At 42.3% G+C, this 27,946-nt stretch overlaps 1 protein-coding gene across 1 annotated transcript; it reads left to right on the top strand.

Moving 5' to 3' along the window:
* The first annotated feature begins 81 nt into the window (after positions 1-81).
* LOC106608174 (potassium channel subfamily K member 10) lies at positions 82-26,642 on the top strand. Its single transcript, XM_014205959.2, has 7 exons — positions 82-863; positions 8,663-9,048; positions 16,382-16,499; positions 21,548-21,708; positions 22,711-22,903; positions 23,909-24,051; positions 24,361-26,642. The coding sequence occupies exons 1-7, from the start codon at positions 809-811 to the stop codon at positions 25,027-25,029; spliced, it is 1,725 nt and encodes a 574-aa protein (XP_014061434.1). The 5' UTR covers positions 82-808; the 3' UTR covers positions 25,030-26,642.
* Positions 26,643-27,946: the final 1,304 nt, after the last annotated feature.

Raw genomic sequence — 27,946 nt, 5'->3', positions numbered from 1 at the left:
ATAAAGCTTTGTCGCAGGGACCACTATATCCACTATCAGCTACCACCACCTGCTATATTCAATACCTGGGGGCTGCCGCATTCCACCTCATTCATAAGGGGAGCTTTTGTCCGTGAGCTCCATGCTCTACACAGCCTATACAAGCCTCGTTTTTTTTTTGGAAAGGTTGGCTAACAAGACAAGCTGTATTAATCAATGCCGTGCCCATCTAAAATGCAAGCAAACCTGACTTCTCCATGTTGAACGTGGATGGCATATGCCTCCCGGGGTCGGAGTGCTGCCGTAAGAACACGCCACCTCTTGGCGCACTAGCATTAAAAAGAGCGGGAGACATACGCGCCATCACCCAATTAGCCTACTCCTTTGCTGAAGTCTACATTTGTTACAGCGGTAGAGACAGCAATTCTTGAACATGTAATCGTGAAGTTCGTCAACGCCGTAGGAGCCCGGTCTCTTCCTACGTGTTGTAGTTGTTTACAATACAAAAGGACTGGCGTGGAATGTGGTGCAACGAGCAATATCGAGTGAGCGCCGCGCTGGTGTTCCTTGAGTAGAGGCTGCTGCGGGGAGAGGGGAGCTTGTAATGAGCTTTTTACCCGGGTGTACACCTCGCTCTCATTGACTAGCAAAATAATACACGGATGATGTGTTTTTACTCTCTACCGTTCTCCATTCTCTCTCGGTTAAAAACAAAGGATTCAATAGAAAGGGCGTTGAAAGATTTCACATAAAGACAAGGTTTTTTTTTTGTTTCCAGTCAATTGTTTTCGCCAAGGGTTCGGTCCATTGTGGCAAACCGAAAATCAAGATGAAATTTCCCACAGAGAACCCAAGAAAACCAGGGCACCCCAACCCTTCGCCAGGTTTGTATTGGAACGTTTGTTGGTAATCAATAAAACATTAAAAACAGATCGATTGAGTTTAAAGCTTCCAAGATTACCTTACGTGTACTATAGGCTTTTTTGTTTAATTAAACATACTTGAAATAGCCTAACCTTTATATAATTGGACTATAGGTGAAACTTTAACTGTATTGATAACCATAAAACTGATGTTATTGACATACGTCAATTTATGACAGCAGTGAATGTGTACACCACGTACAGGAGCATGTGTTGCATGACCACTATCCAACGAGGAATGGCGCATAGCCTACCACAACTGTTACTTATTATGGATCCATTTCATCTAGGCCTGGTACCAGGATGACATGCCTGAGGGGGCATTTTAAATCAGCTAGTATTGCTTTAGTCCTAATAAAACAAGGCAGTGTTCCTACTGCTGTTCGAATGTACAAAAATGGATTTGAAATGTAGCCATACACATCAACAACCGTTGTTTTATATAAAAACGCACGAAATATATGTCCCATTAAGACACACACGTTTATCTGAAATGCAGCCTTAGCTGCCATAGGCCAACACACAATTTGCGCCTACCAACAAGCACAGAACAGCTCGACACGATGAGCACCACTAGCTTATGAAAGATTCTTACAGGCTTCATAGCTTAAACTTCAATCATTAGAGCTACAGGCTACATTTCTGTCGAATTTGTTTCACTACGCAATGAACGTAACCTATAGTAAGCCAAGCCGCCACTTCTCCAGGTGCGCATTATTTTCCGTGGGAGAGTTTCAGATAAACTAACTAATTCAAACCAAGTCATTATTCTATATTCATATTTGATGTTAAATGCCCAACATGACAGTAGCCACTTTCAATCTGCAGCAAATTAAAGTAAATTCCCATTCAGAGAGCAACACACACGTTTGTTTTACTATCCTTGTGGGGACCACTAAATGTATTACCGTTCAAAATCCTCACCCTTAAATTCTGACCCTCAACCTAACCTAACCTAAACCAAACCCTAAAACTAATCCTAACCCCTAATTGTAACCCTAAACCTAACCCCCAAAATGTCCCCACTTGTCCAAATCGTCCTTGTCTGACTTCTGGTACCCACAAGGATAGTAAAACCAAACCGCACACACGCTATAGCAAGAGAGCAGGGAGGGGGGCAAAAAAATAGTCTGTGTCATTTTCATGGTATGGACATCAGTTTTACAGTAGCCTATCACACAACGACTGTAATGCAAATTAATGATAACCGATTGAACATTTGATTACTTATTTTAGTAGGCTACACAAATTATATTGGTCCTATAGTACTGCGACATAAAAATGTAGGCCTATCTGAAATGCTGCCACATACACAACTGTAATTTTGTACATAAGAAAGCATGCCATTTTGAAGAGAAGCCCCATGAAGACTGGTAGCCCAAGATGTGCTCATTTAAAACAGCACCATCGATTGGACATGAAGAATCACAGATAAATCTAGTATGCATTGAAGTAAAAAGCATAGGACTAATGTAATTAAACATTACATAAAAAAATCGGAATGAATAATTCTTGCATGGTGGCCAGGGCCATAAATGTTGTAACTTACCATTTAGAAGAGTTGCAGCCTACTCGATAAGGTTTTGAAGTTTCTGATTCCATTCTCCTTCCTGGTGAAATGTACTTGTCAGATTACTCTCAAATGCCAGCTGGACAAGCTGATCTTTTCATTGATGTAACATGCTGTGTCTGTGTTCACTGAATACGTTCTTCATAGTGGAGAATAGGGCCGGGCGATATGGCCCAAATATTATATCATGGTATTTAAAAAAAAAATGACGATTTGACGGTATTTTATGTTTTTTAATAATTTAAGTTCTTTGAGTAGTGCGTGACCTTGGGGTGGCAACACATATATTCTAAGTGATATCAATGGGTCGTTCTACATTCTGATTGTTTTACACTGTTTAATTGCACTTCAACCCCAAAACAGTCCTAATTTTCATCAATTTCTGCATTTGAGATCATTTCCACACTGCCACGTAGTGCTGCACAATATGGGAAAGCAATCTGGGCTTTATTTTTAACCAAATGTTGCAATTTGACTTGCGATTTAGAGCAAAACACTAGGGCTAACTGTTGGAATCATGGAAATAGAATGTCTATTCTAATTATATAATATTGGGCACTTTTAATACAGTGTTTGACATGACAACGAATGAAAATGCCAGGGAGGAGATATTTTGACAGGTTAGGAACTAAAGTGTTGATAGGTGTTTCCTATGGGACCCTATAATCTTTGGCTACATTGAATGTTTTCTCTTAGTTACTTCATGTAGCTAACATATTCTTGCTTTGCGTTTACCTCTAATTTAGAAGATACTGTTGCACAAACATGCTGATTTAGGTCTACACCATCACTGGTATTTTCAGGCTGTATAGCTATTTACGTTTGCTCTTACGCAGTACATTTATTAGCTAGCTAGCGATTAGCGGCTAACAAGATTTAGGAACGTCTTGCTAAGAAAAGACACACTAGCGGTTTGCAGATGTAAGAAACACAAGCTAATAGTGTAATTATAGAATGCTAGTAGATTTATATTAAGAAGCAAAGTGTCAACTGCCTCGTTGTCATCAACATTGTTGAGAGAGAGAGAGAGAGAGAGAGAGAGAGAGAGAGAGAGAGAGAGAGAACTAACCAGACCAGTCCATGCATCAATACCGGTATACCTCCCAGCCCTAGTGGAGAAGGAATTTTCACACATTATTGTAGATGCCCAAAATGTTAATCCATGTTTCAGTGATAACAGCACAGTCGACATTGCTGACAAAGGCCCACTGTATCTTTGGAAAAACACTGAGTGGGGTCCATTGGTTTTTGCTGGCTGTGGTTGCGATTTCACTTTGCAAGAATGTACCAGCCACAATAAACTCTGCTTCCACTGGTTCAGTTTTGGTTAGATCCAACAGTGGCTTAACCTTGTTCACATCCAAAAAGTTTGGGTTCTCGGGATCCATGGTACAGAGCTTCCACCAGTTGACTATTTCCTTTGCTAAATCGTGATGACATTTCCCCCAGCACAGCACATTTACACTTCCTCTCGCTTCCATCATCATGCTTACCCACTTTGCTTTCAACTCCATATTCCTGCAGAGTTTTACTCATGAGTCTCAGTTGTTTGCTTGGATCTGGTGTGCTCGTGCCCTACTGGCATGCCTCGCTAAGCTTTTCGAATCCAGCACCACATTGCAGTTTTTCAACACACCCATACGCACTGCGGAAAAGTTTGACACCGGTGTGCAGATCCGTAGCTTCTGACTGCAGTAACTTGTTAGAAGGGTCGAGGAGATATGTTAGCAATAAACTTAAAGCTTGGCTTACATCTGTGCCATATGCGTGAGTAGATTTGATTTCACTGAGCATCTCTGTGATGTTCACTTGATTTCAGAATGACTGATACCGTGGCAAGGTGGCCAGTCCATCTCTGATCAATAATTATTTTAAGTTTTTTCCCCAGTATGTTCTAGGTTTCTCCACCTCTGCTAGCAGGTTGCTCAGTGAGCTCAGCATTGATCTCGACACGATGGTCCTCAGTTCTTTTCTAATTCTATGCCTGGCCCCTCTACCCCATAGAGTAGGCCCTGTTTTCATCCCACCCGGAGCCACATGTTGGCTATGGCTCTGATCCCAACTCAAAAATGATGAGGTTGTCTGTTCTTTTTTAAGGACCTTACTACTGAATAGTGTCTGTTCCAGGTGCGTAGGAGTCAGAATAACAATACTGGAAGAGATGGAGACCTGCATACTGTCAAAAAAATATATAAATCCAAAACTGAGTCTTGAGTGCAAAAGAAATATCTTTATTAAAACATCAGGGTGCCCAAAAAATCATAGTGCGTAAGTTGAAAACAAAACAAACATTTCGGCCTCAGGCCATCATCAGTGTAAATCTTGGCACCACAAGGGGCTACTGAGGGGAGGACGGCTCATAATAATGGCCGTAATGAAGGCGAATGGAATGGCATCAAACACATGGAAACCATCTGTTTGATGTATTTGATACCATTCCACTTATTTCCGCTCCAGCCATTACCACGAGCCCATCCTCCCCAATTAAGGTGCCACCAACCTCCTGTGGTCGGCACACATACCTGGCTTCTATTTCAAGGATTATTGCACGTCACATGATCAAGCAAGAAAACACATCAGAAAATTGATGAATCAGTACCTAGTACAGTAGAATGCAAGATCTAGATTATATACAAAAGCGGACAGAGATATATCATCAATTATTGCTTTTAAACATACCATGTGAACATTTCCTCAGAATGATCCCAACCCTAAATAACCTCTACGGGATCGGTTTCCCACCCGCGGGAAGGTTGAGCTAACATGTGCTAATGTGATTAGCATGACGTTGTAAGTAACAAGAACATTTCCCAGGACATAGACATGTCTTATATGGGCAGAAAGCTTAAATTCTTGTTACTCTAACTACACAGATACGACTCCTTGCAGTTATTAGCCTACCTCATGCTGGTAGCATTTCCCCATCCCATCCTCACAAACACCCCATTGGGCACACCACGGCATTTCAACGTGGAAATGTGGGTAATTTTAGTTTGAGACATTGATCAATGAGATTTCAACCTTTATTCACACACTCAAAAAGACAGCCTGAAGTTTGTTGAATTCCCAATGTGTTATCACTATGCTTCCAATTGTCTAAAAGCACAACCAAATTCCAATGGAAAAACCATGTCTGATTTTTGGTATAGTTGTCATCTAAATGTGTTATCACTGCACTTCAAACAACAATGTTCAAATGGGAATACAATGTCATATGTTTTATTCATACAACTTAATGTTTTATCACTGTGCTTCATCTAATAGCAGAACCAAATGACCTGGATTGTAGTTGAGATTACATTAAAAGTACGTAGTGCAAGTGATCAATGATGTTCGAGATTCTGCACAGATATTTATTGTGTAGATCTCCACAGACCTGCAACCTTTACTTGCTATCTTGAACATGCACACTTTCTATGATAACATAATACTTTTATAGTTACTCATCCATGGCCACATTGAGGTTACTGTTACTCATTTTAAGGTTGAATAAAAATGGTTACATTAGTTTGTAAGAGCCTTCAGGCTATTTACTGTATTACAAAAGTCATATAGAATTGTGTTAGGTTGACAATGCAACCAAATATTAACATTTAAAAGAGATGTAACTAATGCTTAGATAGTTTCATCTGAGCCACTGGCTTAATCTTATTCTTTAACTTACATTTTTGTTTAGTTGGAGATGTGAATCCAACATGATTTGTTAACTTGTCCACAAGTTAATAGACTATTTACTTTATTTCAAAAGTGTTATTGAATTGTGTTTGGTTGTCAACGCAACCAAATATCAACATTTTGAAGGAGATGTATATTTTGTACCACTGACATTAAACCCAGACATTAAATCCAGTCTCCAAATTAAGAATTGATATGTCTCCATCTCACCCAAAAATCTAAGTTAAAAAATAGGATCAAATCAAACTAAATGCACTTTAAGTAAAGTTAGATTTAAGGTGGTCATGGTCTTTAACTTGGAGACGTGAATCCAACATGTCCATTATTAACTTGAACCAAAGTTTGAAACCCTAGGCCTATATGTGTTGTCTATTGAAACAATAGCTGTTGATAACTATGCAATTTCTATATAGGTCTAAATAGCCTCATTGATGATGTATGGTTGCATTTCGTTTGCCCTGTTAAACATGCCCTTTCGAAGGACTTCCATAGCACCAGAGAGTCTAGTTAGTGATTAAGAGACCTCTCAATCATCATTATCATGATAGCACATTGGTAATTGTCAGTGACAAATATCAAAGCCAAGGATGGCTGGGCTTGGTTAAAATCCTGGATGGGAGACCAGATGGATAGTTGTAGGTAAATCAACTCTCCAGTAGGATGTGCTGTCCAGTTCTTTTTTTTCTGATAGTGGATATAACGTTGCAGATCTGACATTGTTTCAAAGGTACAAATTCAACATAGCCAAACCTTGTGTGAAATATGTTGAAAATTTGTTACCATGATGACATAATTCTATGTTGAAATTTCACCCTTAAACAACAGTTTACGTTGATGACTTTTTACAAATCCAATGTATTTTCCACATAGATTCCACGCCACAATATGTTGACAAATTACATTGAAACAACGTTGATTCAACCAGTTTGCGCCCAGTCCGAAGAGGGAACCATGTTTCCTATTGGCCTTTTATGTATAAATATATGTGAACATAATTTAGTCACTCACCAAGGTCTATGCCCTTGTTTATGTTCTATTTGAGGGGAACTGACAATGGCCACACTCTAGTCAGTTGAGGTGAAGGATAAATGGCTAATATAATGCCATTAAAGATACCTTGGTGTGTTACAGCTGCTGCAGTATAGGGCTCCATTGAGAGATGGGGTAAAAACACATGACCTCATCGGACGTAGAGCTCGAGCTCTGCATGGGTAGTTCCCGCCAATCCTGCATGTATGGCACGTCCATGCGGCTGCCCTCTTCTCGTGCACAGTCACATGTTTACCCAGCCGCCTCTCCAACCACCAGTGTAGCAAGTGATTTACCTGTCTTGCTGCTATCATCAGTGTGACCTTCTGGGAGAAATGTCAGCCGTGTTTTATGGGCTACATGCAGCCAAGTGTTGCACATACAATTATTCTCCTTTTTGTGGCAGGCAGTGTTACTCATCAAAATTCATTGAACCTGCAAGACCACTGTAGTGAATGTTTTTCCTTACAGTGACATTATTAAATGGTTACATAAATCACCAGCACTAATTCCATTGGTTTTCATCATCAAAACCAAGGCTTCTTTGTATAGTGTGTACACATGAGATGTGCCAGAACGGTGACGACTTTCAAATCAAAATCAAATCAAATGTATTTGTCACATACACATGGTTAGCAGGTGTTAATGCAAGTGTAGCGAAATGCTTGTGCTTCTAGTTCCGACCATGCAGTAATATCTAACAAGTAATCTACCAATTCCACAACAACTACCTAGTACACACAAGTGTAAAGGAATGAATACGAGCATATGCATAATCTTACATAATGTGATGGTGAAAACGAGCATCTTGAAGGTATGACTATGAGGTTCATGAAAAAGAAGCAATGCAGCTGGAAAAAATATTTCAATGCTTTGGCTATGAATTGTGAATGTTTATAACTACAAATCCATATCAAAAGGGGACAAACAGAAAATCAACTCCCGGTGTTCTTTTCAAATATTATTCAGACAGTACAGCATTAGGACATCATCTACCAACCCATCATTTTTTCATAAAGATGGCTCACTTTTTAATCCATAATAACATAGCATTCTCAGCCTGCTTGAGGCTACGAGCCATAGCAGTCCAGATCCTGTGAATCCACTGGCTGAAATAGCGCTCTGAGATGCCTGCTTTTAACCGTAATGGGTTTTCTGAAAGCCCATAGAACACTTTGAGATTCGCTCTCTATCTCTCTCGCTCTCTCTACCATCTCAAAACCTCAAGCATCAAGACACACTCCACTACTGTTTCATTGTCATACTCCTGGGACTGATAGACTGAAGCCCAAACTGCCCAGGAAATCAAGCCCAGTTCAATATGGTATTCTTACAAGGTTATTCACCTATTCCTAACGTGCATACGGTAGTGTATTCCACCCCTTCCTTTCATAGATTTTTGGATTGTCCAGTGTGTGATTACAAATTGAACTTTACCCATAGTGCAGCTCCTATCAATAATGTTTCATCATTTTATTCTCTGCAGTGGCAGCCCAGACCAATCTGTTCCCCCAAAAGAAGGTCCAGCCAGGCATGATGAGTTCCAGCCTGGTGCAGGCCAGTGTGGCCACCATGCAGAACCCCATGGGCTGCACCGTTCCCCGACTCTCTCCGTCAAGGCCCGCCAGCATGGTGGCCAGCATGGAGGCGTTGGGCAAGGACGGCTCGCCCCTGTTTACCGTCATGAAATGGAAGACGGTGGTGGCGGTGTTCGTGGTTGTGGTGGCCTATCTGGTCGGGGGAGGTCTGGTATTCCGGGCCCTGGAGCAGCCCTTCGAGAGCAACCAGAAGGTGACCATCACAGCGGAGAAGGCAGCGTTCCTGCAGAAACACCCCTGTGTCTCACCGACGGAGCTGGAGGCGCTCATCAAGGTAAGGAAAGACCGCAGCAGCCACTAGGCCAGTCTGCAGTCGATACTGGAGCTCTCCTGTCTCCAGTTGTCTGGGGTCCCTAGTGGGGACTCAGGTCTCCTGAAACCTGAACTCTGTATTGATCCAATGCTAGCCAAGCCCCACACAAACACTATACACTAAACACCGCCAGCCATCCTGGACTAAGATAGGAACCACACTAAACAGGCTAGTTTAATAACATGACTATAGAGTCTAGCTGTGTGTCACACTGAATTCAAAGCGACCACTGACCACCATACTGTGGGCGTGACTCTGCATTATGATTGGTAAATGCCCTATGTGTGTGCTACTTTGGCCATTATGCCCAGACGCCTGCGTGCCAGCATGTGGAGTAATTCAGACCTTGGCTATCACTGCCAGACTCTCCTAACTGTGATGCCTAATGACACTCGTTATTGCTAGTGCCTCACGGGGAACGTGGTTGGCATAATAACTGCTCAGAGACACGACTGAGGAGAAGTGGTAGAATAGTGATCAGAATGACAAACTGACAATAACTACATCTAGGTGGATGTGTAACGGCGGTGGTTCGCTGAAGCACGCATGATTGATAAGAATTGTAAGTCTGAATCCTGAAGATTTGTGTTAGCTCCCCAAGCTAATGCCTAAGCTTTCGTTTAGCAGGCTAACACAGTCTTGTGGCGCACGGGAGAATCAGGTTCGAATCCCGGTCCGTCACAGATGTATGGCATTATTTAATCTGTATCATAGGATAGCTATGATGATGTCCATACAACCAGGAATACATTATGTAGCTGTCAGCAGCAATACTGACTTCTCTTTCTTTCATCAGGTCTATCTATAGCTAATAAGAAAGTTGGCAGATACCCCTATCATGCAACTGTATGCTTTTTACATTAAGTCATTCTATAGATTTCCTCTTTTAGATTCATCTTGATCCATTTGACTTGAAAGGGTATACCTGCCTGTTCTTAGAGTCCTACTCCCTTTTAGTTGATAGAATCATATAAGCCATTTAGCAGACACGTTTATCCAAAGCAACTTACTGTCACACGTGCATACGTATGGGTGGTCCCGGGAATCAAACCCGCTATTCTGGCATTACAAGCACCATGCCCTACCAACTGAGCTACAAAGGTCCACAGGTCATTGAGACGAACCTCTCGCACCCAGCTCACAACAGCTTCCAGAAAACAATAGCTTCTTCAAACTAACGTTTCACTTCCTGGAAAATGAAAACCGTGAAGTAGTGAATCTGGTGAGGAGAAGCCTAATAAACAGAGCTTTATTTGACTTATCCTGCAGCGCTCTCACTTCTGCAAGCGCCAGCAGAGTTTTCAGGGCTGAACGCTCCCAGCTCCTCGTAAAACAGTGTTTGGATCAGCCAGATATTGACCCCTCAGCTGTGAAACACTGGATAATACAGGACAGGATAATGCAGGACAATGCAGGCCATAGTCCCACTGGTGTAGGGAAACAAATTGCCAGGTAGGGAGTCAAGCGGAGTTTATGCTGGCCGGTTCACTAATACACAGTGAAACACAAAGATGCCAGTGTGAACTGTAATCATTAATGACTTGGATACTCTTCGCTCGCTATTACTCAAGGATCTCGGGTTTGGGCAATGATTGGAAGTGAGAGCGTTTGTAATTGTTTTTGTTTGAACTTTTTAACTGTGAAACGAGGTGGTCGTTTATCTTAGTTACAGTAGAACTCAGACGCAGTAGGGAAACGGGCTAAAGCAGAGGGCTGTCCCATTTCGGATTAATTCCTCTCTGGAAAATGGTGCTAGGGGATGGAGGGATGCCAATGCAGTTGCCATGCCTCACTGCATGCTCTGGCCCTGTAATGCTTAGAATGCAGAATGGATATTTTACTGCAGAGTTTAAATAGGCAACTCGGCATTAATTGACATGTTTCAGTGTATATAGAGTATCTGCAACCCAAAATACGTTGTCCCCTAAAAATATACACTACTGGTCAAAATAGTTTTTCTTTATTTTTACTATTTTCTACATTGTAGAATTATAGTGAAGACATCAAAACTATAACATAACACATGAATCATGTAGTAAGTGTTAAATCAAATTAGATTTTAGATTCTTCAAATAGCCACCCTTTGCCTTGATGACAGCTTTGCACACTCTTGGCATTCTCTCAACCAGCTTCATGAGGTAGTCACCTGGAATGCATTTCAATTAACAGGTGTGCGGCCTTAAAAGTTAATCTGTGGAATGTCTTTCCCCCTTAATGCGTTTGAGCCAATCAGTTGTGTTGTGTCAAAGTAGGGGTGGTATACAGGAGATAGCCCTATTTGGTAAAAGAGTCCATATTATGGCTAGAACAGCTCAAATAATCAAAGAGAAATGACAGTCCATCATTACTTTAAGACATGAAGGTCAGTCAATACGGAACATTTCAAGAACTTTAAAAGATTCTTCAAGTGCAGTCTCAAAAACCATCAAGCGCTATGATGAAACTGGCTCTCATGAGTTCGCCACAGGAATGGAAGACCCATATTTACCTCTGCTGTAGAGGATACGTTCATTAGAGTTACCAGCCTCAGAAATTGCAACCCAAATAAATGCTTCACAGAGTTCAAGTAACAGACACATCTCAACATCAACTGTTCAGAGGAGACTGTGTGAATCATGCCTTCATGATTAAATTACTGCAAAGAAACCACTACTAAAGGACACCAATAAGAAGATGACACTTGCTTGGACCAAGAAACACGAGCAATGGACATTAGACCGGTGGAAATTTTTCCTTTTGGTCTGGAGTTCAAATTGGAGATTTTTGGTTCCAACCGCCATGTCTTTGTGAGATGCGGTGTGGGTTAACAGATTATCTCCTCATGTGCATTTCCCACCAAAAAGCATGACGGAGGAGGTGTGGGTGTGCTTTACTGGTGACACTGTATTCAAGGCACACTTATCCAGCATGGCTACCACAGCATTCTGCAGCGATACGTCATCCCATCTGGTTTTGGCTTAGTGGGACTATCATTTGTTTTTCAACAGGACAATGACCCAACACACCTCCAGGCTTTGTATTGGCTATTTATCCAAGAAGGAGAATGATGGCATGCTGCATCAGATGACCTGGTCTCCACAATCCCCCGACCTTAACAAAATTGAGATGGTTTGGGATGAGCAGCCAACAAAACTGTTGGAAAAGCATTTCAGGTGAAGCTGGTTGAGAGAATGCCAAGAGTGTGCAAAGGGATGGCTATTTAAAGAATCTCAAATATAAAATATATTTTGATTTGTTTAACACTTTTTTGGTTACTACATGATTCCATGTGTTATTTCATAGTTTTGTTGATTTCACTATTATTCTACAATGTAGAAAATAGTCAAAAATAATGAAAAACCCTTGAATGAGTAGGTGTTCTAAAACTTTTGACCGGTAGTATACATTTTTACATTTCTACACTGACATTAGCTGACATAGGAGTGTTAGACATAGATGTACTTTGTTTCCTGAGTGGATTTTTGTGACTCGTATGCGGCAGCATGCAAGGTATTTTGTAATCTAAAAGCTAAAATGGGATTTAAAATTGAACCATCATCTTTGGAGTGCTTAACATTTAAAAAGTGGCTTCAGGCATGTTCTTCATTGGTAAAGCAGAGATAATTGCCTACATGTTCAGCCCAGGGAGGTTAAATTATGCCGCAAGTCTTAAAAGCATCTGCTGTGGAATGAATTATTCATTAGGGGCTATTGTCCTGGAGGACCCAGGATGTATGTAAGTGGGCTGGGAGAATGTCAACTGTTTCTCAGGGTCTCTGCTCTGGTGTGATTACTGCCGCTTGGGATTGAACAGGTTACTCATTACAGTATCTTGTCCCTCAAAGTCCAGTAATGTGCCACATCATGTTATAAGTGTAGCTTGATTTACTACAGTACCCACAATACTCTGGTGACTAGGTCTTTCCATCACACTGAATCTAGAGGATCATTAGACCATTTTCATCTTTTCTGAAGCCATTGGGTTACTTTGCCTTTTATTCTGACTAATTGTTTGAGTACTGTATTTTGCCAGATCATATTGTTGTCAACAACTGAGCCAGCATTGTCAAACATGAGGCAGGGTGCAGGCTGGTGTGTATGGTGTGTCATTCGATCCCTTCCATCCCACGGAGGTCCTACCCTGGCGTGTCACTCCATCCCACGGAGGTCCTACCCTGGCGTGTCACTCCATCCCACGGAGGTACTACCCTGGCGTGTCACTCCATCCCACGGAGGTCCTACCCTGGCGTGTCACTCCATCCCACGGAGGTCCTACCCTGGCGTGTCACTCCATCCCACGGAGGTCCTACCCTGGCGTGTCACTCCATCCCACGGAGGTCCTACCCTGGCGTGTCACTCCATCCCACGGAGGTCCTACACTGGCGTGTCACTCCATCCCACGGAGGTCCTACCCTGGCGTGTCACTCCATCCCACGGAGGTCCTACCCTGGCGTGTCACTCCATCCCACGGAGGTTCTACCCTGGCATGTCACTCCATCCCATTGAGGTTCTACCCTGGCGCCTTTATTAATTACCCAACACTATGGCTATGATTGTATCACCCCACCGCTCTTCGTCTATGCACACAGCATCGTAAACATCCTCCTCCAATCCAACGTGAAAGGTGATTTCTCTGGCAGAGAAAAGGGCAGATGATAAGCAGTGCTGGGACGTGTGCCAGGCTGCTTCTCTAGTTTCTTAGCCCTGAGGTATAGCCTACAGGACAGGCAGCGCATGGCAGGGCCGGGAAGAGCAGGGTTTGGGCCAGAGTACTGGGGGAGATGTATATCTCCCCCCTGTACTCTGTGTCAGTTCTGTGGTGAACACAGTGACAACCTTCTCCTGTGGAATCTCTACAGCACTTTTTCTCTCACTGTTTATGGGGGTGGGGAGTGACTTTGAGCTTACATCCACTACAGAATCTAGTCCCCCTATATCAACTCATGACTAGTACTAGTCTCTTGCTGCAATGCACAAGTGGCAATAACAAAATGTAACAATATAACCAAGATATCTTGGCAAGTTTCACACAATACTGCATGTGTTGTCTGTGCATCCTGACAAAAAGATAAATGTATGTGGCATGTATTGGTTAACTGAGAAGGCCCTCAATAAACAGACAAGGTTCAGCAGAAGAATGTCTACGCAAGCACATTAGGAGAAAATAAGTGTTATTTGCCCTAATTAAAAATGTTTAAACCCCTACCAAAAATGTTCATTAATTATAATCCACATACTAATTCACATTTCCTGTTGCTGCATGATTATATTGCTGCTATAGCAAACTGGCTCAAATTAAGATCCTACATCTGTATAAATAGGATGTTATAGAAGCAATACAGACCATGTGGTTTAACAGAGGCTAAAGAAGGACCTCACAACCCACTCTGCCTTAACACAGGAGTAAAACATGTGTGAAAGATCTATCAGATCCTACATATGTTATGTTTTAAATGCAAACAGATATAGGATCTTAATTCGACCAGTTTCTCACTGCAGGAAAATAACGTAACAGGAAATGTGAATTATTGTGTGGATTATAATTAATGGAGATTTTTGTCGAGGTTGATACATTTTTACTTAGGGCAAATCAAGTCTGACATTTTTAAAGTGGAAATTACAAACTTTAGAAGCCTTTTCAAACCTTGAATACACTAAGTTTGCATTTCCTGGTGTGCAGGATTAAGATCCTATACCTGTATCTGCATTTCAGGGTGCAGAACCCTGATGGTGTTGGCTGCTTCTAAAGGAGATGACATTGATCTCTTTGGAACTTATTCAAGGTGTCCTGAAGCAAAACCCATTCTGATAGAAACGCTGAGTCACCTTTCATTATCCAGGCATGCTGCTGCTCTGCCCAGTGCCAGGTCTTCACCAGTCCTCTGATACAGGCAGGGGTTTCATTTAGATGTCATTAATAATCTGTGGAAAGGATGGGGCTCAGGGAAAGGATCACAGCTGCTATCCTTGCTTTCCAACCAAGGTGCATGAATTGAGGAGCAAACTGAAGTGAACAGGAAATTCAGCAACTCTTGGAGGACACTGGAAGTTGATAAAAAAAAATGCTTATTTATTGTTAAAAGCAACCCGAAATGCTTTAACAATGAATAATCATTTTTATCCTCCAAGACTTGCTGAATTTCCTCCTCACTTCAAATAGGATGGGGCTTTTTTGTATACATTATTTTACTAGATAAGTTGATTGAGAAACCATTCTCATGCATTGCAACAACCTGTTACATGGGAGAGGAGAGGCATCGAATGACTAGTAGATTCTTACCACAGGAAATTAGAAGGTATTTTGTGCTTCAAAATTTAGCGTGTCCAAAGATCTTAGTCAGATTTCTTTCATTATATAGTGATGATACAAACAAAGCCTGGGGCAGATGTACAGTAACTGCTCATCAAACATAAGCTATGATTAGACTGTCAGTTTGGAAAGAGGAGCTGATTGCATGTGTAACCAACCAGAGTTCAAAACCAGGTCTCCTGCGCATCACGATACTGTGTTAGCCCGCTGTAGCTACAGTAACAAAATTCTTCAGGTCTCAGGCAAGGTTAGTCAACACTCAAGCATGGTTTGAAAATCCACCTCCATTACACAAGCAGCTATCAGCATGGTCAGTGATGATCAGATACAATCAGGTCCCTCTGTCCTCTGTCTTCTCCCGTTGTCCTCTTTCTGTCCCCTACCCCTTTCCCCTACCTATGTCCCCCTACCTCTGGACTGTCATGGTGGTTCCTGCTCTGCTCTTGTTTACTTGGCCTTCAGCCATTTCCACCTATCCCACCATCCCTCACACCCTGAGCTACTTCCTGTGGCGCGACACGCCGATGTTCCATCTGGCATGCCGGCTTCCTGACGAGTAGACTGGAAGACTGGCACAGAGTGTGAGGGTTGCTCAGGACATCGTGGGCATCATGTGCCCCGCCCGCCCCACGTGCCCTCTCTCTCTCTCTCTGTGTGTGTGGCACTGTCCTGATGATTCACCGTGCAGAGGCGTCGTCAGCGCTAAGCTACACAGCAGTCATATGTTACGCAACTGGCTCCTTTAGGAAATCACATGGGAAGGTTTGACAGATCCTTATGCCAAAGCCCCCCTGAGAATTCAGCTATTCAACAAGCAAATTATGTTACGGTTTAGCAATCAACACATGCTTTTATAGCTGTAGGATAACTGAAAGAGAAACTCTCAAGAGACTCTGTACCACCAAACAATGCTGCCATTTTGAACATAATACCATCATCTTTATCCACATGAAGTTGTCTAATTCCTTTTAAACTGGTGAATGTCTTTTGTGTTTGTGTGTCCAGCACTCTGTAGATGCTGTGAATGCTGGGGTCAGCCCAATAGGAGACACATCCTATAACTCCAGTCACTGGGACCTGGGCAGTGCCTTCTTCTTCGCCGGAACAGTCATCACAACCATAGGTAATAGCATCAAATCAAATGTTATTGGTTGCATACACATATTTAGCGAAATGCTCATCTTGTTGCACACACACCTGCATTGGTCACCGCTATCTGTTTATTTCCATTGAGGCCTATGTGATCATTCACATCTGTAGTTACATTACCTGTTATTCTTGACCATTCAATCTGTTTAATAATGGCCCTCTCAGGAAAAGGCAATAGATTGCTCTGTATCAAACAGTGGTTATAGTGGTGGCCTATAGTATCCCCTTATTCACACTGAGGCCGTTGTTCATTGACCAATGTTCCTTTTTTTAACGTTCAAGTTTTCTTGTGAGGTAGGAGGTGAAGTGCTCTGTTGAAAACAATGCAGAAAACCTCCTAAAGTATAATCTGTAGATTAAAGCCTCCGTAACACTTTATTTGGATAGTTCATCTCAAATCAAATCAAAGTTTATTTGTCACGTGCGCCGAATACAACAGGTCTCTAATCAATAGCGCAAAAAAGGTATTAGGTGAACAATAGGTAAGTAACAAAATAAAAACAACAGTAAAAAGACAATAAAAAACAGTAGCGAGGCTATAAAAGTAGCGAGGCTACATACAGACAGGTTAAAGTGACTATGCATATATGATGAACAGAGAGTAGCAGTAGCATAAAGAGGGGTTGGTGGGTGGCGGGACACAATGCAAATAGCCCGGTTAGCCAATGTGCGGGAGCACTGGTTGTTCGGGCCAATTGAGGTAGTTTGTACATGAATGTATAGTTAAAGGGACTGTGCATATATGATAAATAGAGAGTAGCAGCAGCGTAAAATAGGGGTTGGGGGGCGGGGGGCACACAGTGCAAATAGTCCGGGTAGCCATTTGATTACCTGTTCAGGAGTCTTATGGCTTGGGGGTAAAAACTGTTTACAAGCCTTTTTGTCCTAGACTTGGCACTCTGGTGGCTGGGGTCTTTGACAATTTTTAGGGCCTTCCTCTGACACCGCCTGGTGTAGAGGTCCTGGATGGTAGGCAGCTTAGCCCCCGTGATGTACTGGGCCGTACGCACTACCCTCTGTAGTGCCTTGCTGTCGGAGGCCGAGCAATTGCCGTACCATGCAATAATGCAACCAGTCAGGATGCTCTCGATGTTGCAGCTGTAGAACCTTTTGAGGATCTCAGGACCCATGCCAAATCTTTTTAGTTTCCTGAGGGGGAAAGGCTTTATCGTGCCCTCTTCACGACTGTCTTAGTGTGTTTGGACCATTCTAGTTTGTAGGTGATGTGGACGCCAAAGAACTTGAAGCTCTCAACCTGCTCTACTACAGCCCCGTCGATGAGAATGGGGGCGTGCTCGGTCCTCCTTTTCCTGTAGTCCACAATCATCTCCTTAGTCTTGGTTACGTTGAGGGATAGGTTGTTATTCTGGCACCACTTGGCCAGGTCTCTGACCTCCTCCCTATAGGCTGTCTCGTTGTTGTGGGTGATCAGGCCTACCACTGTTGTGTCGTCTGCAAACTTAATGATGGTGTTGGAGTCGTGTCTGCCCATGCAGTCGTGGGTGAACAGGGAGTACAGGAGGGGACTGAGCACGCACCCCTGGGGGGCTCCAGTGTTGAGGATCAGCATGGCAGATCTGTTGCTACCTACCCTCACCACCTGGGGGCGGCCCGTCAGGAAGTCCAGGATCTAGTTGCAGAGGGAGGTGTTTAGTCCCAGGATCCTTAGCTTAGTGATGAGCTTTGAGGGTACTATGGTCTTGAACGCTGAGCTGTAGTCAATGAATGGCATTCTCACATAAGTGTTCCTTTTGCTTGAAGCACAGCGAAGAGATGCTGGCAAATGCAGGAAAGTGCTGTTTGAATGAATGCCTACCATCGCTCAGTCAGACTGCTCTAATCATAGACTTAATTGTAATATAATAACACAGAGAAATACGAGCCTTAAGTAATTAATGTGGTCAAATCCGGAAACTATCATTTCGAAAACGAAACGTTTATTCTTTCAGTGAAATACGGAACCGTTCCGTATTTTATCTAACTGGTTGCATCCATAAGTCTAAATATTGCTGTTACATTGCACAACCTTCAATGTTATGTCATAATTATGTAAAATTCTGGCAAATTAATTACAGTCTTTGTTAGGAAGAAATGGTCTTCACACAGTTCGCAATGAGCCAGGCGGCCCAAACTGCTGCACAGAATGCAAGAAAAGTTAAGTTAGTTAAAATAAATTCATGTTAGCAGGCAATATTAACTAAATATGCAGGTTTAAAAATATATACTTGTGTATTGATTTTAAGAAAGGCATTGATGTTTATGGTTAGGTACACATTGGTGCAACGACAGTGCTTTTTTTGCGAATGCGCTGGTTAAATCACCCATTTGGCAAAGTAGGCTGTGATTCAATGACAAATTAACAGGCACCGCAACGATTATATGCAACGCAGGACAAGCTAGATAAACTAGTAATATCATCAACCATGTGTAGTTAACTAGTGATTATGTTAAGATTGATTGTTTTTTATAAGATAACTTTAATGCTAGCTAGCACCTTACCTTGGCTCCTTGCTGCACTCACATAACAGGTAGTCAGCCTGCCACGCAGTCTCCTCGTGGACTGCAATGTAATCGGCCATAATCGGTGTCCAAAAATGCCGATTACCGATTGTTACGAAATCTTGAAATCGTCCCTAATTAATCGGCCATTCCGATTAATCAGTCGACCTCTAGTATGTACGTACAGTCACTGTGGGGACGACGTCCTCGATGCACTTATTGATAAAGCCAGTGACTGATGTGGTGTACTCCTCAATGCCATCGGAAGAATCCCGGAACATGTTCCAGTCTGTGATAGCAAAACAGTCCTGTATTTTAGCATCTGCTTCATCTGACCATTTTTTTATAGACAGAGTCACTGGTGCTTCCTGCTTTAATTTTTGCTTGTAAGCAGGAATCAGGAGGATAGAGTTGTGGTCAGATTTACCAAAATGGAGGGCGAGGGAGAGCTTTGTACGCATCTCTGTGTGTGGAGCACAGGTGATCTAGAATTTTTTTCCCTCTGGTTGCACATTTAACATGTTGATAGAAATTTGGTAGAACTGATTTGTTTCCCTGCATTAAAGTCACCGGCCACTAGGAGCGCCGCCTCTGGGTGAGTGGTTTCCTGTTTGCTTATTTTCTTATACAGCTGACAGAGTGCTGTCTTGGTGCCAGCATCTGTCTGTGGTGGTAAATAAACAGCCATGAAAGGTATAGCTGAAAACTCTCTAGGCAAGTAGTGTGGCCTGCAATTTATCACAATATACTCTACTTCAGGCGAGCAAAATCTAGAGACTTCCTCAGATTTCGTGCACCAGCTGTTGTTTACAAATATGCACCACCCCCCCTCGTCTTACCGGAGTGTGCTGTTCTATCTTGCTGGGGCATTGTATATCCCACTAGCTGAATATCCATGTCGTCATCCAGCCACGATTCTGTGAAACATAGAGTATCAGTAACATTTAAACTAACTACTAACCCTATATCTAACCTTAACCGTTTCCCTAACCCTTATTCTAAACCTAACCCTAGGTCTAACCTTAACCCTAACCCTTATTCTAAACCTAACCCTAGGTCTAACATAACCTTAACCCTTATTCTAAACCTAACCCTAGGTCTAACATAACCTTAACCCTTATTCTAAACCTAACCCTAGGTCTAACATAACCTTAACCCTAACCCTTATTCTAAACCTAACCCCTAGGTCTACCCATAACCTTAACCCTTATTCTAAACCTAACCCTAGGTCTAACATAACCTTAACCCTAACCCTTATTCTAAACCTAACCCTAGGTCTAACCATAACCTTAACCCTTATTCTAAACCTAACCCTAGGTCTAACATAACCTTAACCCTAACCCTTATTCTAAACCTAACCCTAACCTCAGCAAGCAGTTTCCTATCAACAGATGGTCATACTATCTGTAGAACATCTACAGATGGACTATCCAGACTATCCAAGTAAAGTGTGACTAAAACCTCTGCTCACCTAAAACAATAGTATTACATTTGGGATACTCACAAGAATGGTATTGTCAACTTCACTGATTTGAAAAGACAGGATCGTTTATTAGCTACCCGCGTAGCTGGGAGAACGTTCAGTTGTGAATAAGGTCCATACCAGCAAACTGCCTCTCAGGGGTTTTAATATGAGATCAATGTGTGAGTATGAGGCTCCTGTCAGATGAAATAAAGTGAGCTGCTCTGCTCCTGGGAGTCATGCTACTGTCAGAGTGAGGAATGGTCTCCATTATCTCCTTGACGACGGTGGAAAGCTGACGTAGCTAAACCATATGTTTCACCTTCGTGGTTCGCTACTTCTTTGTTTGTGTTTGTTATTAATTTTCAACAGGATTAGGAATGATTTGGAGGATGTTTGGAGTAGTTATCAGGCAGTGTTGGTGTAGTAAAGTCAAGTGCATTGGTTGATGAAACATTCTAACATTTTGCCTGAGGTAGTGCCATTTACATTAGACCGTATGGGCCAGTTTCCTGGAACCAGATTGAGTCTACTTCTGGAATAAAAAACTACACTCAATGGAGAATATGCATTGAAAGTTAATTTCTGTCCAGGAAATGGAATGGGCATAGTCAGGGTCCAGGAAACTGTCTCTGTGTTGCTCTGCCGTTGTGTTATAGGTGTGGAATCAGATCATCAATCATAGCATTGTCTTCAACAGAACCTTCCAAACCACTGAAGGCCTTTAGTTTGATGGAGGGGCGGAAGGAGTCCTTTCACTTTCAATTCAGTGGCATGGCTCTAATTAAATCAGAAGAGTTGGACTGGCCTATACCCACTTCTGTGATTCCAAATGGAAACGGACACTCTGCAAGCGGTGGGCAAAGGGACAGAAGCTTAGCTAGCAGACAGCCCATGTTAGCCTTTTGTAGATAGCAGTGTGTGTATAAGTCTATGGGGAAGAGGAGATGGATTTGTGTTGCACAAACCCACTGTGGTTGTCTGTCGTTGATAGGATATAGAGGTTTAAGGCTTTTCACATCTGAAAAGCATACTCTTCTCCTTCTTTGTTCCTTCCACAGGGTACGGTAACATTGCCCCCAGCACGGAGGGCGGGAAGATTTTCTGTATCCTGTATGCAATATTCGGCATCCCTCTGTTTGGGTTTCTGCTAGCTGGTGTGGGGGACCAGCTAGGGACCATTTTTGTGAAAAGCATCGCGAAGGTGGAGAAAATGTTCAGAGTAAGTTCACAGCATACAGTAATCCACAGCATGAACAATATGAATAATAATGATGCTATTTTGATGTACTATAAGAATAATTATTGATTATCATCAAAATAACTTTTAAATGTGAGATAGTGATAGCCTAGAGACCTGAAACTCAACTCTGGACCTCCAAGCCATTTCCACTGCATTTTCTAATTGCTCCGCTGGGATACCAGATAGGTGCAATTCATGATCCGGTAGAACAGAACAAGCAGGCTCCGGAACTCGTAGGGTAAAGGTTGAATACCCCTGGACTAGAGATTAGAGAGATCTGGGGGGGTTTCCAAATTGAAAGTGAAAGTTTGCCCATACTGAGTGAGGTATTATCCTCTGTTAATGATGTATGGGGTCTACATTATGGGATGTTAATGAGCAGGCGGCGATGGCTGTCATGCTTTACTCTGATTCGCCCAACAGCTCCAATCTGCCCTGTGGGGTTTTATAGTGTTGCAGTCAAACAGGAATACCTGGGGGGTATTCATTACGCCTCGCAACGGAAACCATTTACTGTTTAAGAACCAAACGGAAAGAAATGGGTAGGGACCTACCTGAATTTGTGCAATAGAAACTCTCGTATTCATTGCAAAACATTTTCCATTTTGAGTAAACGGTTTCTGTTGCAAAACATTTTGAACAGACTAAACGTTTTGCAACAATCTGCATAATGAATATACCCCTGGGGTGAAAGCTGTACTGAGTGAGCTATGCCTCTGTGACAGCCCACAGCCACAACCACCGTTACGTCTCATTTGATCTAATCAGGCATCTTATGCATCTTTAGCTCATCACCAGGCGGTGTCAGAGTGGATAAATAGATGCCACCTTGTCAGAGTCACAAATGTCATTACTAGAACTTAGTAGGGATGCCACCACAGAACGACAACACACTGTGTGCCTTCTGTTAAAATGACCTCCATCGCCTCCACTGTGTGTGTGTGCGCCTGTTCGTGTGTGTGTCCTCTTCTCCTCCCCCAGCGCAAACAGAACCAGATCAGCCAGACAAAGATCCGAGTGGCCTCCACGTTACTCTTCATCCTGGCGGGCTGCATCCTCTTCGTCACCATCCCTGCAGTCATCTTCAAACACATAGAAGGCTGGACAGGACTGGAGGCCATTTACTTTGTTGTCATCACTCTGACAACTATTGGAATAGGAGACTATGTGGCAGGTGAGAGCTAGCATATTTCTGTACTGTAAGGTTTAGGCATTGACGGTTTAGGCAGTGAAGGTGCCATAACCAGATGTTTATCTGATAAGGATCTCTAAATTGCTGCCATTTTGAGTCAGACTTCACGTTAAAAGCTTTATACTAAGACATCGTAAAGGCTCATACAGTACATGCTTAAAACAACTAATAAAGCATTTAAATTAAAGTGTTACCCGCACACTGCTCTTGCTCTGACGAAGGCCTTGAGGTCGATATGTAAAGATTATTAAAGAGCAGTGTGCGGGTTTCTTTTCTCATCTTATTCAACTATTACCATGCACCTGCCAAAAAGATAGCTCAGATGTGCTTGTGCCTTTTTTGAAATATTACCACATTTATCATTCTAACAACTGTTTGTACCCATTCATTTAGCTTTAAACTCTATTATGGTGGGAGGAGGTGTCTGTCATTTCTTCCTGCTGTGCCATTTCTACTGTGGCTATATATTTATCATTCATGGAGGGGTCTTAGTGAACGTGGAGAGGGCTCATAATGTGAAAATCAATTGTCTATTGCCTTAGTGAAATTGATGTCAATTACCAGGCTGTCATAGCTCGATCTCTCTGACAGAGCTGCTGCCGCACCACACTTATCATTTATTTTCCAATCGCTCTTTGACACACAAACGCTTATCTTCAGAAAATTAGCTTTGGTCGTTTCTGTTCTCTGGATTGTTGACTGGAACTACCAATTGGATACCACTAAATTGGGGAGAAAAGGGGTAAAAAATAAATAATAATAAAATAAATATGTGCCAAAATAATCTGTGACTCAGGGTTGTGTTCATTAGGCACCAAACAGAAGAAAATGAACTGAAACAGGGAGGGACTGCTGCATGCACTTATCCAATAAGAAACACACATTTTTGGTTTCAGTTTAAAAACATTTTGATATGGTTAGCACTCCTGAACATGACCCAGGTCTCTCATCATGCTGAATATTTCATTGTTGGTTTACATCCTACAGGAGGGGACCGGAGGGTGGAGTATCGTAATTGGTATAGACCACTGGTGTGGTTCTGGATCCTGGTGGGTTTGGCCTATTTCGCTGCAGTGCTGAGTATGATCGGTGACTGGCTGAGGGTTCTGTCCAAGAAGACAAAAGAGGAGGTAAGATTATATGACTACGGTATACTACTATGGTATAGAACTGGAATGTTGTAGTTGAATACTACATGGGCTTACGTATTTCATTTTTTTCATCCAACTTTTAACCTAAATCCAATGAAAATGTGAAATGTTTTGTGGATTTCACGTTGAATTCACATTAGTTGAACTGACGTATATGCCCAGTGGGTAGTTACTTCCACCAATTCTGTAAACTATTCCTTTAAGGTAAAAGTCGGTTAATTTGGATTGTCATGCGTTATAGTATTTCATGGTGTGAAATGACCTTGGTTTTATCTTGACATGCACAAGGTCGGTGAGATCAAGGCCCACGCGGCTGAGTGGAAGGCCAACGTGCGCGCCGAGTTCCGGGAGACGCGGCGGCGTCTGAGCGTGGAGGTCAGCGACAAGCTCCAGCGGGCCGCCACCATCCGTAGCATGGAGCGCCGTCAGCTGGGCCTGGACCAGCGGGCCGTCTCCATGGACATGCTCTCCCCGGAACGCCGTGCCGTCTTCAACAGCCTGGACACCAACCCCTACAAGACCTCGTCCCAGGAGAGCATTGATACCAAGCTCAACAACCTGCGTCTGAGAGGGGCCGAGTGTGATCCACACCGGTCCGACAATGTGGCGGCCTCGGAGGACAACATCTTTAATCGCCTGGGCTCTGTCACCAAGCTGGCCAAGAGGAACAAGAACCGCGAGCTGAAGAAAAACATCCCAGATGAACTACGATGCAGGCCCTATAGTACTCCGCCCATGGAGATGGGGGAGAGTAAGGAGGAAGAGGAGGAGGAAGATGAGGGGTTAGACAAAGAGTTCAATACCAGCCTGTCCGATCTGCCGCTGTTCGTGGAAGTGTGCAAGCCCCAGAACGGTTTTACAGTACCATTCATACCACTACAGACCAAAGATAAAGAAACTGAGGAGGAGACATTTGAACTTGAAGAAAAGGAGCTGCATATCCAGATGGATCCTTAAGACTGTTGGCTGTTCCTCCTGACAAAAATACGTTTTAAACATCACTACCGTATGTGCCTTACATCTCTCTCACTCCTTTGTGTGCTTGATATTGGGGGAACAGTTGTGTCCCTGTGTGCTATGTAATGTTATTCAATATTCACTGTGCCGTAATAACCTGAAGTTAAGACATGGGCATCATCAGTTTCTACAATCACGTGGTAAAATATTGAGATTCCGGGTTCTTGTGGTACAGAACAACCAAAATGATGGTCATGTTTATTTTGAGGGAAGAGAAGATGGCTGCTAATCAGAAGAGTCAATGATAAAGCAAATAAGATGCAGTAGCAGACTGCTATGATGTCTCTTTGGGGAGTCTGGGACCTATATGCACATAGTCCTAAATACTATCAAAGTCCACTATCTGAGGTCATTTTAGGACCAGAGAACTGAGCTGCTGAGAGAAGAACAAACATTGTGAAAGACTGGAGAGTAACTCGGATTTGGTCATTTGTTCTCATTCCATCACAATACATAAACTCTATGAAAAATGGATAAAAAAGGAATAAACACAGCCACATTGTGTGTGCATGTTACATGAGCTAAGCTGTTTAATGTCTAAGTGTATGACTACGCTACCAACTTCATGAACTTTCTTTAAAACTTGAATCTCAGGGCTTGTGGTCCTAATGTTGTCGTTGAAATGTGACTAAAGGATGCTGCATTCACACTTTGTAAAAGAGGAGCTTTGGCTGCACCTAGAATGGCTTTCTGAAGATGACAGTTTATGACAATGGAACGGAAGATTAGCCACAATGCAAGGAAGGAGGAAATGCCCCTAATTGCTTAGACAGGATACTGTCAAATTTGAGAATTTGGGACAGAGGTTTTTTGGCGATAACTTGTATGATACAAAAAATCCAAGAATTTGCTTGAACACAGTGTGTTACTCTGAGACGACATCTTTGTTATACATAGTGTACCATGTTGCATTGATGTGTTCTATAAAGAACATTGATGTGTTCTATAAAGAACATTGATGTGTTCTATAAAGAACATTGATGTGTTCTGACAGAGGAGGGATAATGACACTGACAACATGCACGAATCAACTTTGCATTTCAATTGTGGTTTACTAATAGTATTATAATAATCTAATTACAAACCCTTTAAGATGCATGGGTTAAATAACATTACCTCTTTGTATATCTCCCTCAATTTCTCACCCACTCGCAAGCGCACACTTCACACAGGCATATACACACCGAAATTTGTACGTATGTACACAGTCTTTTCATTCCTTGTGTTTGCATTGATATGGGTGCAGAATTAGCATGGTGTGAATGCAGCAAAGGACTCTCAATGTTATAACGCAACAAAGAAATGCGTATTAAAAAAGACATGGAACACAAAAGCATGCTATTTTGCAAAAATATGAATGCTATATGGTATTGATTGTATACCACCACTTGCTTCAGAAGAGGATGGTTAGAATAGCATTTTTAACTGCCCATGTTGATCTAGCATGGGCAACACCTGCTCAGTATTTGGACGTTGTTCACAGTATTACTTGTGCCACCATTACATTAAATGTAGTGAGTGCCTTTTGGAAATAAATATCACTGAATTAAGTGCTATTGGGAGTTGCTTGTTTTTTTTCCTTCGAGCGTAGAGTTATTGTGTTGCCAACATCACTATTTCTCACTCTACCTTAACAGAGGTTTTCATCGAGATGGAAAAAGGAAGTATCCAGCCGTGTATCGCTTTCACTCTCATTGGCAATGGCCTTGTTGGAACACAAACAAACAATCCCCTCTTGAGGCCATCTGTGTCTGCCCCTCAAAACACCCCCTGTTTAATCTTCAGGGCTGTTTCCTGCTATGAAACCATGTATAGATCATTTTTATATAAAACCCTCTTTTATACTGATCAATATCTCCCATCCCAGTTAGGTGTTGCTATTCATCTTAAAGGATGTACAGTCTTGTAGAATATTGAATTTGAAGGTAATAACAGCACTAGCAAAGAGTTATACTTAAAGCAGAGGAAAGCTAAAATATTTAGCTACTACAAAGAGTGTACTCTTGGTCTCTCATGAAAGTTGTTGTGAAGCTGAGAGATAGATGGCAGATTGAAGCAGGAGCTTTGGTGTTTTATTTCCAATGGAACATGGAAACTACAGAGTGCATGCAGATCAATTGCAGGTTAATTGAAGAGGATGGGTGCCAATGTAGTGCAAGATTGTGCTGCGTTGCTGTCTCTGTCTATCGGGCTGGTATACAGGGACACCTCCATAACAATCAGAGATCTAGTGCCAGTGTTGGCAGCTATGTGCGTTATTGAGCCATGAAAAGCTCAAAGAAGCCGGAACCTGTCAGTGTTATTGACATTAATGACCTTCATTGTTGCCTGAGTTTGAACGAACTGCGCTGTAGACGGAGATGGGTGTTCCTCTTGCCTGATAATGGTCAGGTAAATCAACTCATACAGCTTGACTGAGCAAAATATGAGGCATTTAGAAGTGATATTCTTCAAAAATCAATAGGTATATATGAATTTGAATTACAATAAAGGGCATAAGGTTGAAATTAGCATATTTCCAAGATGTGATGGGAGTTTTAGTACCCATTTCAGACAGATCGCACACTGGCAGTTCTTACAGACACACATCCTCCTACATTATGTCTATCCTCGTCAACAGCTACAGAGCAGTGGTAACAACACCACTGATTCAAGAACATCACATCTATTGAGCTTTCTTCCTGTGAGGTTGCTAGAAATAGGTTTACAGATTATAGCCGAGGACTTGGGTGAGACATTCAATTAACAGTGATTGCTCCTGTGTATTTTGATGTAAACCTGGCTAGTGTATAATCAGGGAATGGAAAGAAACAATTACAAGCAGGTGTGATATTTCATCCACTTTTTTAACGCTTGA

This window comes from Salmo salar, chromosome ssa06 (assembly GCF_905237065.1).
Source record: "Salmo salar chromosome ssa06, Ssal_v3.1, whole genome shotgun sequence".
NCBI classification, from domain to species: domain Eukaryota; kingdom Metazoa; phylum Chordata; class Actinopteri; order Salmoniformes; family Salmonidae; genus Salmo; species Salmo salar.
This window is presented reverse-complemented; position numbering and strand designations above follow the sequence as displayed.

Excerpts from the sequence above, each read along its gene's own strand:
- LOC106608174 (XM_014205959.2), top strand. The coding sequence starts at position 809 with ATGAAATTTCCCACAGAGAACCCAAGAAAACCAGGGCACCCCAACCCT. Across the intron at positions 9,049-16,381 it reads AGCTGGAGGCGCTCATCAAG|CACTCTGTAGATGCTGTGAA; the intron begins GTAAGGAAAGAC and ends TTGTGTGTCCAG. Across the intron at positions 24,052-24,360 it reads CCAAGAAGACAAAAGAGGAG|GTCGGTGAGATCAAGGCCCA; the intron begins GTAAGATTATAT and ends GACATGCACAAG.